Source organism: Sinocyclocheilus rhinocerous, unplaced genomic scaffold, assembly GCF_001515625.1.
Source record: "Sinocyclocheilus rhinocerous isolate Xijiao unplaced genomic scaffold, SAMN03320098_v1.1 scaffold1868, whole genome shotgun sequence".
NCBI classification, from domain to species: domain Eukaryota; kingdom Metazoa; phylum Chordata; class Actinopteri; order Cypriniformes; family Cyprinidae; genus Sinocyclocheilus; species Sinocyclocheilus rhinocerous.
In genome coordinates, this window is record NW_015661949.1 from 375180 (window position 1) to 388164 (window position 12985).

General features: G+C 35.1%; 1 protein-coding gene across 1 annotated transcript in view; it reads right to left on the bottom strand.

Moving 5' to 3' along the window:
• The window catches only part of LOC107726935 (heparan-alpha-glucosaminide N-acetyltransferase), a 28312-nt gene that overhangs the window by 6468 nt on the left and 8859 nt on the right, over positions 1-12985 (bottom strand). Inside the window, exons 8-15 of the mRNA XM_016536630.1 lie at positions 11444-11520; positions 10280-10310; positions 9637-9797; positions 5230-5342; positions 4890-5011; positions 3103-3226; positions 2655-2741; positions 1039-1116 (exon numbers count right to left, since the gene is read on the bottom strand). Coding sequence (XP_016392116.1) covers positions 1039-1116; positions 2655-2741; positions 3103-3226; positions 4890-5011; positions 5230-5342; positions 9637-9797; positions 10280-10310; positions 11444-11520 — 793 coding nt within the window. The remainder of the gene's footprint in view (positions 1-1038; positions 1117-2654; positions 2742-3102; positions 3227-4889; positions 5012-5229; positions 5343-9636; positions 9798-10279; positions 10311-11443; positions 11521-12985) is intronic.

The window sequence follows — 12985 nt, forward strand, 5'->3', positions numbered from 1 at the left end:
TTTTGGTTTCATAAACTCAAATCTCATCGCCGACCTGTAGCACAGAGGTCATAGTTTAGTTTGCAATTACTGACTTTTTGAAGTTTTACATGTTTGGGGTCCCAGAGACATCAAAGCTGTATGTGTAAAAATAATTAATTTCAATAATTTTTTTCTGAGAGCCAATACATCATATACTACAGTATATCATTTAAAATAAAAGAGTCAGTAATTAAAAAAAAAAAAAAATTACTACTCTTGTTCAGTAAATATGCATTAAATTGAACAAAAGTGACAATAAAGACATTTATAATAATACATTATAATGTTATATAACATATTTTAATTTCAAATAAACGGTGTTCTTTTGAACTTTCTATTCATATTTCTATTTTAATTTTGATAAAAAAAACATTTTCACAAAAATATTAAATTACATATTAAATAATATAAAAAAACACAACTGTATTCAATCGTGATAAGAACAAACAAAAAGTCTTTGTTAACATAAGATGCTTCTTTCAAAAAAAAAAAAAAAAAGGTACTAAACCCAAACTTTTGAATCGTAATGTAAAGTAATAATGCTTTAACGTTACATGCAGGACATCTAAAGCATTTCTATTAAATATATATATAAAAAAAGTCATCAAGTATAAACATGATTCTTTAAAGTATGTTTTTTAAAGTTATTAAACATGGTATAAAACATGGTAAATAATAGTTATAGTAAAACTTTTTTCTGTCATGCATGACAGAAAGAACCAGTGGAAATTAATATGCAATAACAGTGGTAAAACTCCAGATTCAAAAACCACCAGACATCCGTGAGCTCAACAACCAATCCGGTTCAGTCCCAAGAGGGGTGTGATAGCAATCTCTGCCTTGGAATTCATTCAGTGCATATATACACATATCATATGACGCCTACCTATTTCATAAACTGTCTACAACTACAAGCAATATAACATTTGTACATACAAGGCGTTGCTGTATTGTGCAGTTCTTGCTGTTGAAATCTGCTTTTTACTTTTTTTCTTATACAAGTGTGTGTGCACGTACCAGGATGAGGGCCCAAATCAGGAATCGAGCCAGGATACTTTTATTCTTTTTACGAAAAAACTGAAGAATCTTTCCAGCCTGTGGACACAAAGATTATTTCCGGTGTTAGACTAAATACTTAAACGTTTGACTATTTTCATAGCAAAATGATGCGTATTAAGCCTGCACTTTAGGCTGAATAGGTCATAATCCTCTAAGTAAACTAAAATAATTAATAGCAAATAGACTGCAGGACAATAATGCTTATCATACGTCATACTGATATCATGTTCGGACAGAGAGAGAGGATGTGAGCAGTAGTTGTGGCCTTGAAAAAGAGCTCAAGTTTCAACGCTCCCCGTGCAGCCATGCACGGCTGTGAAGTTGGCCGCGTTCACTGATTAATTCGGTGATGACGAATGAGCCTCAGCCGAGAACGATGGAGCGGACGGACACAGACGGAGAGGCCGACACCTGCCGTGTTCTCAAAGACATGTTGACTGACGGGCTTGGCGCTAACTGTTTTTTGCCTCCGCCCACAGGGATTTCAGCAGTGCAACTGAGTTTGCACGTCTAGTTCTCACCGGTCACCGGGGCACTGTCACCATCAAAGGGTGAGAAACTTTTCTGACCTTTGCCAGAGACGCACACATCGGTCCACAGCAGCAAGGACCGCTGAGACAGAACAGCTGTTTGTCTAAGAGAGCTGCCAGCAAATCCAGTCCAATATTATAGATTTGTCATTGTTCGGTGAACTAAAAGTGAAATTAGTCAATGAGACAAGAAGAGAACATGTTGAAAAATCAATGATCTATAGTCTGTGAAATACACGGTTTGGATAAGTCACATGTTGGGCTTTGGATTAGTTTTAGGCTTTCTCTCTCATTTGTCACTGGATCACTTTTGTGGAGTTGTCTTTGGTGCATATCCTTTAAAAAGTAAATTTGATTGTTTATTTATTTGTTTGTCACTTAATTCATTTTTACTTTTTATATTTCTAACAAAGTTTGTCTTATTTATACAGTTAGTTCTGGTTCTTTAATATGACTGGATTCCAAGAGTGCAATTTTTTTTTTTTCATTTATGTTGGATTGCATTGCATTGGAACTATTCTGCACTATTCATCAAAACAACAAAATAACTGTGCATACTGTACATAAAATGTAGATTACTTTCATAGATTAACTTATTGTTTATAGAACTATTGATGTTAACAGCAATATTTGTGACCCTGGACCACAAAACCAGTCTTAATTAGCATGGGTATATTTGTAGCAATAGCCAAAAATACATTGTATGGGTCAAAATTATTTATTTTTAGTAAAGATCATGTTCCATGAAGATATTTTGTAAATATTAAAACTTAATTTTTGATTATTAATATGCATTGCTAAGGACTTCATTTGGACAGCTTCAAAGGCAATTTTCTCAATATTTTGATTTTTTTTGCACCCTCAGATTCCAGATTTTCAAATAGTTTCAAATAGTAACATACCATACATCAATGGAAAGCTTATTTATTCAGCTGTCACATGATGTATAAATCACAATTTCGAAAAAATGGACCCTTATGACTGGTTTTGTGGTCTGGGGTCACATTTTATAGATATTGCTTAAATACTGTTATCTTCAATTACCTGCATGCCAAAGAATCCCATGACAATGGAATTAATTGTACCCAGAACACCCTCTGGGTCGAAAGGCTCGGTTGTACGATACAAGACCTACAGAAACAGAAACGATAAATTTTCTGTAATGCAATCCATACAATCCAATGGCATTTTAATCATTATAACTAGCTGTGATCTCACTTAAGAGAGTGATAATGTGCAATCAGATTATTGCAAATAATCCCCTGCGTGAAGCTTACTACATGACTAGTCACTAACTAAGTCAATAAATGGACATATTGATTTGCGAAACCATGGAGTGATACAAGAGACACAATAATATCACAGTGCAGGGGCAATGGTCAAATATACATTTTTTATACATAACAAAGCCAACTGATCAATCAGAATCAAGTATTCAGTGTCAGATATTTCGGCATTGAACTGGTTAAAGATGACCGTAAATGATTCACACCTTGCATGTTGGATACCAGAAGATGTTGTCCCCAAATAACCACCTGTCTATATACGCGGCTGCTCCTCCTGTGCAGTTGGGGTATAAACCATCATCTCCAATACCACCAGCTCCTAAATAACCACTAGCACAGGAAACAATGTAATATTCACTACCTTTCAAATCAAAAGTTTGGAAAAGTTTTTGAAAGAAATCACTTATGGCTCACCAAGGCTGCATTTGTTTGATCGAAAATACAGTAAAACAGTAATATTGTGAAATATTATTACAATATTTAAAATGACTGTTTTAATCAATTTTAAAACATAATTTATTCCTGTGATGGCAAAGCAGAATTTTCTTTAGTGTCACATGATCCATTAGAAACCATTCTAATATGCTGATATTAAGATCAAGAACGATTTCTTATTATTGTTAATGTTAAAAACAGTTGTGATGATCAATAATTTTGTGGAAACCATGAAACATTTTTTCAAGATTCTTTAATGAATAGAAAGCTCAAAAATAGCATTTATTTGAAATACAATTTTCTTGCAACCAGTGTTAATTTCGTCAATGAAGACGACGACGAAAAATATTCGTTAACGAACATTTTTTCTGTGACTAAGACGAGATGTTGACGAGCTAAAACTAATATCTGATGATAAAAACTATGACGAAATTTATGCCGCGTCTTCGTTAACGAGGCGAGACGGAACTATAATGTTATTTGAGGACTACCGGACATTCAAAATACATCCTATAGCAACAATGTAAAAGTCTTAATGTCACATTTAATCAATTTAATGCGTCCTTGCTGAATAAAATTCACTTCTTTTAATTTATTTTTACTGACCCCAAACATTTGAAGGGTAATGTATGAGTTCCTTGTCATTCAAATTAATATATTATAGAAATGTAACAATTCATTATTCAGTTTATTTTTGATAGCGCTGTTCAAAGCACATATTGTTCCAAAACAGCTTTGCAAAGAAACAGCCAAAGGCGACAGTGACGAGAGAAACATTTATAGAAAAGTCTTTGGTTTAATTATTTAGAAGGAAGTGTGTTTGTTGGTAGCAAAATTTGAAGCTGCATTGTGTTGCAACACAAGGACAATGGCTGCAAGGTCAAAATGTTTTTTTATTCAAGCCGAGTTATCAGCGCTCTGCATGTGATCGTCAATGTCATGATGGGTCAGACACACTGAAAAAAAATCTTGAAGGAGAGGAGAAGGAGGACGTAAATGGAAGGTTGAGCGGATACGAGGAGAAAAAGGGAGAGAGGCAGAGAAAGGAAGATGAATCCTTTCTCCCTGCCTCCTTTTAGTGCACATGACAGACTGAGATTGGCTAATTATCCCCTCTGAAGCGGCCGCCAAACACTCATAAATCACAGATCTCATAAGAGCCGCACAACACGGGCTTGTACGGCACGCACCCTCATGCGTTCACCAACTCACAAACACAACGCCACACAAATTATCATATTGCAATGAATATATATGCGCATTCGTGATGTAAATGTGCAACATTACCGCCATCCCGCATATATTCTCAGCGGCGCACTTGTGTAATAATGCCAACATATATGTCACCCAAGGAATTAGCTTGATGTATGAATGACATTATTATTATGTTAATAAAGGGATGCACTGCAGTTAAATCAGGTTTGACAGACACATTACACATTAATTATTGAATGCACAGGATTTATATTCGATATTATTGTGTTTATATTGTTGAGTGTGATAGTTAATCTTCTTCACAAATGTGTACGGTCAAAGCCTGACGCTAATATGAACTCACGTGGGGCAGTTTGGAACAGGCAGTAAGAAAGTGAGACCCAACCACATGGTCTCCAGCAACACAATGAAGATCCACTCAGGCCAGTAAAAAACCAAATCTTGAATGGGGTTCCACCAGTTATGCTGAGGAGAGCATGCAGAAAGCAAACAGGGTTAGTAATCACTCAGTCTTGCATGTATATATAGTAATAAGTTAATCTAAAACAATTATTTGACATATTAACAAACATATTGACATCATCTTACTGTAACCTCTAGCAATTAATCATTATTTCAGAACAAGTGTCTTCCTGTACAGATGTCTGATCTGAGAGAAATGTGAGCCATAGAGTTTACCCCACCTCCCTCAAGGGGATCTCTCTGTGGGGAGAGAAAGTCTGCATCAGTGCCAGGACAAAATAGGTGAAACCCAAACGCTGGAGCACTCCGGGTATCCGTAGCCAGGACCAGGATACTAACACATTTATGCACACACACAAATATAAACATACGATTACTATTACAGACTATTGATGGAAAGACACACTCACATATAATGTATTTTTAATAGGGTTGCATTTAAAAGTAGTCAGCAAGCAAGTCAGTGGAGGGCTTTTGTTTCTTTAGCTGTACAAGTGCTTTACCTATAGATTATATATCGTCCTTTGGATACATTAATGTGTTTAACAGGAATTTCTTATAGTAAGACTTTTTCTATGAAACCAGTGCAGGCTAATCCATTTTCTGTCATAAAATAAATGATCTAAAAATACACTATATTGTAGGATAATAGCATATAAGTACTGTATATAATATTTGTAATATACAATAATACATATCACTTTTATACTTATATATACTTTTAAAGTTAACATGAATTAGAAACTACTTAAACTGATATATAAACAGTTTAAGTGTAACCACAAAAGAAGTTCTATTGATCAAAGAATCCTGAAAAAAATACCAGTTTCCACAAAAATATTAAGCAGAACAACAGTTTTCAACATCGATGACAATAATAAAAAAAGTTTCTTGAGCATCAAATCAACATATTAGAATGATTTCTGCGGTATATATATATATATATATATATATATATAATAATAAATAGTTGTAATTTCATTAAAACGTAGAACTACTACTGTGAATATACAGCAACCAGTAGCAAGAAATATAAAATACATTTTAGATAAGAATTTTACTGCACATCTAAGGTCTGAACACTTCTAGGTGTTGTGCTGTTTTTCACTGAAGAGCAGATTAATGTCCATAACACAGTCTAATGATGATTATGCTGACACAGGCCCAGGCTGAGGTGAGAAGTCTTTCACTGCAGGACTCTAGAGGTGTGATCTACCCTGCCGGAGACTAATAATGCTTATCTGAGGAGATGCTGGCGGGGAGGGTGATGAGAGCGAGCGATATAGAGCGAGAGATTGATGGTAATCTGCACATTAGTTAATTGAAAACCTCTTTGTGGCACGTACCAAGGGCCACAAGAAACAATATAATACTGATCATTGATCCAACAAATCAAATAAAAAGCGGAAACACTCCACCTCTGTGCATGGAGACAGGAAGTGGTTCGGTGACTAATGGTATCTGTCAATTAAATCGCATATGCACACACTTTCTAGAGCAAATCCGCTGTGCAATTTATCAATCAAAGAATTAACAGTCAGTAATTTTGCAAAAAGATTAGTTTACAATCAACATTGTAATGCTTTAAAAAGTGTTTACCTGTGTTCACTGTAGCTCAGTGTGAGTTAAATTATGAAAGGAGAAACAGTAGGGTAATTATTATGCAGAAGTGGGACTGTTTTGGTACAAACCCGATTCCAAAAAAGTTGGGACACTGTACAAATTGTGAATAAAAACAGAATGCAATGATGTGGAAGTTTCAAATTTCAATATTTTATTCAGAATACAACAGAGGACATATCAAATGTTTAAACTGAGAAAATGTATCATTTTAAGGGAAAAATAAGTTGATTTTACATTATGGCATCAACACATCTCAAAAAAGTTGGGACAAGGCCATGTTTACCACTGTGTGGCATCCCCTCTTCTTTTTATAACAGTCTGCAAACGTCTGGGGACTGAGGAGACAAGTTGCTCAAGTTTAGGAATAGGAATGTTGTCCCATTCTTGTCTAATACAGGCTTCTAGTTGCTCAACTGTCTTAGGTCTTCTTTGTCGCATCTTCCTCTTTATGATGCGCCATTGATATGTTATCTATATTCTATTGTGAATAAAATATAAGTTTATGAGATTTGTAAATTATTCCATTCCTTTTTTACTCACAATTTGTACAGTGTCCCAACTTTTTTGGAATTGGGTTTGTAGATTTGCAATGATAAAAGCAGTAATGCATTGTGTTTCTAAGATTAACATTCTTCAAGTTCCAAGGATGATAATGGCTTCAGTGGCCAAGCAGAGACAGACCGACTAAAATCTTCACTGGTGCCATGTTTAAATAGAGCATTTAGTCAAATGATTTTCAATGAATTGTAATATATTTTGTTGCATTTGAATGCAGGTATGTTGAGGGAAAATGGTTTCTGAGTGATTCACAGGCTGAGGTATCAGATATGGAGAGAGTAAATTTTGCAGTTTAGGGCAAAAGCTGTAATTACATTACATGAAGTTCCATAAAATCCGCTGTGCAGCTGGCATGATGAAACCCTATCTGTGATAATTGACCATTAACGCCAGGCTTGTTTTTGCTCTGTGCACCTCTGTTCAATGGCTCCAGATATTATGATTGCCACTGGATCACTGGAAAGTATCACAATATTTTTATTAACTTAGTTACACATCCATACTCCACCTCTGTGCATGGAGACAGGAAGTGGTTCGGTGACTAATGGTATCTGTCAATTAAATCGCATATGCACACACTTTCTAGAGCAAATCCGCTGTGCAATTTATCAATCAAAGAATTAACAGTCAGTAATTTTGCAAAAAGATTAGTTTACAATCAACATTGTAATGCTTTAAAAAGTGTTTACCTGTGTTCACTGTAGCTCAGTGTGAGTTAAATTATGAAAGGAGAAACAGTAGGGTAATTATTATGCAGAAGTGGGACTGTTTTGGTACAAACCCGATTCCAAAAAAGTTGGGACACTGTACAAATTGTGAATAAAAACAGAATGCAATGATGTGGAAGTTTCAAATTTCAATATTTTATTCAGAATACAACAGAGGACATATCAAATGTTTAAACTGAGAAAATGTATCATTTTAAGGGAAAAATAAGTTGATTTTAAATTTCATGGCATCAACACATCTCAAAAAAGTTGGGACAAGGCCATGTTTACCACTGTGTGGCATCCCCTCTTCTTTTTATAACAGTCTGCAAACGTCTGGGGACTGAGGAGACAAGTTGCTCAAGTTTAGGAATAGGAATGTTGTCCCATTCTTGTCTAATACAGGCTTCTAGTTGCTCAACTGTCTTAGGTCTTCTTTGTCGCATCTTCCTCTTTATGATGCGCCAAATGTTTTCTATGGGTGAAAGATCTGGACTGCAGGCTGGCCATTTCAGTACCCGGATCCTTCTTCTACGCAGCCATGATGTTGTAATTGATGCAGTATGTGGTCTGGCATTGTCATGCTGGAAAATGCAAGGTCTTCCCTGAAAGAGACGACGTCTGGATGGGAGCATATGTTGTTCTAGAACTTGGATATACCTTTCAGCATTGATGGTGCCTTTCCAGATGTGTAAGCTGCCCATGCCACACGCACTCATGCAACCCCAGCCACTGGATCACTGGAAAGTATCACAATATTTTTATTAACTTAGTTACACATCCATCCTGCCAGACAGCTAAGCTGCTTTGGCTAATGTATGAGCAATGCTCTGCACTGACCTGTCAGACGACTCTCCCTGCCCTCCTCGCTTTACCCTGACAGTCTTAATGTGCTGCTGTGAGACCCTCAAATAGACATTTTGGCTTTCATTCTCTCATCATTAACAGAGGCTAATGAACTTCATTTGCAAAATGAGGATATGGTGACTTGAAAATGTAACGCTTTCGTATTACTTCAGAAAAAGTTCACAGTCTTTGTTAATAAGGGGGCAGATTGAAGGGTGCAGGTCACTCTTTGTCTGGTATCAGTCACCGCCAGCCAGAATAGAACAACTATAATGAGTCTTCTAGCTTTCTATTGTACTATGATAAATCCAATGCAATGCAAGCAGAAGCATCATGCCAATTCAAATACACTCTTAAAAAAATAAAGGTGCTTTACGATGCCACAGAAGAACCTTTATGTCTAAATGGTTCCATAAAAAACCTTTAACATCTGAAGAACCTTTCTGTTTCACAAAAGGTTCTTTGTGGTGAAAGAAGGTTCTCCAGATTATAAAAAGGTAAGAAAGAGATGGTTCTTTAAAGAACCTTTGACTAAATGGTTCTTTGTGGAACCAAAAATGGTTCTTCCATGGCATTGCTGTGAAGAACCTTTTGAAGCACCTTTATTTTTAAGAGTGTAGAGGAGGCATGTGCATCATTCATCATTCTGTGGACTGTCAATGCAACTAAATTATTATTGTCATTGAAAATTAATACCCTTTATTTCTTTAAAAAAAAAAAAGCTAGACTTGACTCTCCCATCTTACATTTATAGAAAAAAAAAAAAAACTGTAACTAAAAGGCCACCAAGTGGGCCAGCACCACCACTGGTGCCCTTCAAAAAAATAAATAATAATAAAAGTTATGATATGACTGTTGTAGAAAAGGACTGGAAAATATGTATAGCCTACTCACAATATCCATCTCTTGGGCTGTAGTTCATGAAGCAGAAACCGATGAGCATCAGGACAATGGTTCTCCATGTAATCTTGCGAAGGAGCTGTAGCCATGGAACACCTTTCCTATGCATCGAGCTGAATGCTAGCACTACAGAAGTACCTATGATGAACACAAACCTTGCCAAAGAATTAAAGATAGTATTATTGTACATAACATACTGTGCATCACTACATATGTATGCTTTTGCGATATATTTGCATTGGTTAATGCTAGATCTTTAGCAATTCTGATTTTTGTATGTCAAATGAGGGGTAGATTGTGTACGTATATGGCTTTTTTCCATAACAAACAAATCCACAATTTAAGGTGGTTACTGCATTGCTGGGTCTCTATTCATAGAGGAATCTGCATTCATTTCATCATGAATTAAAGTAGTCTCTGGGTATTACAAGCTTTATGTATACTCTCAGAGAAAGAAAGATGAATTGGCATAGGCAAAGCATTTTAAACGGTGGTGGGTTGGAAAAGCCTTAAATCCGAAAGGTTCTGAAGGCAGATCCAAACTGTTGGACTGAAGTCCCACTCTTTTCCATATTAATCTCAAAAATGGAAAGTAATAATTCTCCATCGATTCATTAAGTACATGCTGGCAGCTCACCAAGGCATCACAAGATCAGCTACTGTGAGACCTGTAACGTACATGGAAAAAGACATTCACACACATGAAAACACACACACATCTGGTGCATGTCTGTCTATTGTTGCTGGAAAGTTGGCCATTTGATTGACACGTAGGAAATGCATTATCTTATTGCTGAATGACTGACAAATTATTAGTTTTATCCTCATAATCACACTTAATTGTAAACTAATGCTGTCACTCAGAGTGTAGAAACTGATGATAAAAGATGGTGTGCCTTTAAAAACATTGTTTTCTCATTATTTTTCGATTTTCAGACAGCAAATGATTTATAAATGCTCCTACAGTCATGACAGAGGAGGCATCACAGTAATATGAAAATCCATCTGCTTTCCCTTATGATCAATACAATTCTGCTGATATGATGAAGAGGCCATTATGAGCCTTAAATTGAGTTCATCTGTGAATACTCCAGGAGATGTGCTTCGTAATAGACCCCCATTAAAATTTAAAATGCAACCCCTTCTCATCTGCGTCCTTTGAGGATGTTCATCCAAAAGTTATACTGTAGATGTGAAATATAAAATGCATGTTGAATTAAAGTGTCTCTTTGATAAAGCAGCACTTTAAATGTAAGTATCTGATATCAGTACATTATGTCTTTGGTAGTCCGTGAAGATTTATGAGGCATCATTTTAGCTTTCATTTCTTATCGGATGTACTTAATTAGTGGTATTTATTTAAAAATGCCTAAATAATAAGTGTAAGTGTATATTGCTAACTTGGTTCCAGCCAAAAACAAAAACAAAAAACAAAACAAAAAAACAACAAGAGCTGAAAATATTAAAGGGGTCATATGATGCGATTTCAAGTTTTCCTTTCTCTTTGTTACAAGCTGATTGTGCATAGATAAGATCCCTGAAGTTGCAAAGACTAAAGTCTCAAAACCAAAGAGATATTCTTTATCAAAGTTAAGACAATGATCTTTAAAAAAGCATCATATGACCCCTTTAAATGTTTAAATGAAACATTCAGAAGCCAAATTATTTTAGTTGACAAATTAAAAGACAATGAGTGAATGATTCTCATTCAACAGTTGCAATATGGAGCCCTGTATAGAGTAACAATTAGAGAGATCATCCCAGATCAACATATATGTAACCAATCAGCAAAATAACTCACCATTCCAAGGGGCATGTTGGAAAAACCAGTAACCACCTCCACCGGAGTTCACAAATATCATAACCGTCAGAGAGAATCTGTAAACAAAATGCCACAAAAAATTTAATCAGAATATGGAGTATTTTTATTAAAAAAATACATTATCTAAAAATAATATTAAGCAAATATTAAGACTATTAATGATTAATATTGTTAACAAGCAGAATTTCAGAATTTCAACAAAGATTTTGACAAAATATTTTTTTTCAATTAATTTCTTTCTTTTTTCCATTTGATCAAATGAGATTCAAAATACAGTTTATACAACATACATTAACATTCAAAAGTTTGGGGTTAGTAAGATACTGTTTTAAAGGGGTCATATGATGTGATTTCAATTTTTCCTTTCTCTTTGGAGTGTTACAAGCTCTTGGTGCATAAAGAAGATCTGTAAAGTTGCAAAGACTAAAGTCTTAAACCCAAAGAGATATTCTTTATAAAAGTTAAGAGTTAACCACGCCTACCTAAAACGGCTCGTTCTAACACGCCCCAACATACCTACGTCGCTCTGTGGGAAGATTTGCATAACGCAGCCCAAAGAACGATGAGCTTTGTAAAAATCGACGCGTTTCAAAAAGGCGGGGCATAGAGGAGAAACAATAATGTACAGTATGTGGAAAATAATGTGTTTTTTTTTACTTTAAACCACATAAACACATTTCATTACACCAAATACACAAAATAATGTTCTTTTTAGCGGCATCATATGACCCCTTTAAAGAAATTAATACATTCATTCAGCAAGGTAATTGATCAAAAGTGACAATAAAGACAGTTATTGTTTTACAAAAATTTACATTATCTATATAATATATAAAATATATGATCTATATAAAGTATATTATCTATATTAATATTTATTTATTAATAGTTATTTAGATTGTAATAATATTTTACTGTATTTTTTGATCAAATAAAATAGCTTTGATGAGCATAGCTTTCATTGTACCAACCCCAAAATTTTGAACAGTTGTGTACAAACACATAAGCAAAAATTATAAATTATCTTTGCAATATCCTTTGGTACCTCAACTGTCACTTGTACATTTAAGGTAAACTGTATCAGTATTATGGATCATAAGGCCAGAAGGTGTGGCATTTGTTTTATATATCAGAGACGAAATGCTGTGTAAGGTAATGCAACCTAAGCATTATGAATCACTCAGGAAATGAACGGTTGTCCTCTGAATCGCCTCACCCAGAAGTGCTGACTAAAGCCCTCTGCTGTAATTTATTGTAGATGTGTAACTTGGCGCAAGGAAGCCAAGCTGCAACTTACTGTGCATGATGGAACACTACATTGAATTAGCAACAGCAGGAGATGCTTTATTTTTTTGCATGTCAGAAAATGCATGTTTGCACTATACAACATAAATATGCCCGTGGACATGAAATTGATTTTTGTGATCAGACCCTGAGACAACACCTCAGCTATTAAACTGACAACACTCGAATCATGGCGTCGAAATTTTCTCTTTGGTTTCTCTGTATAAGAACATACTG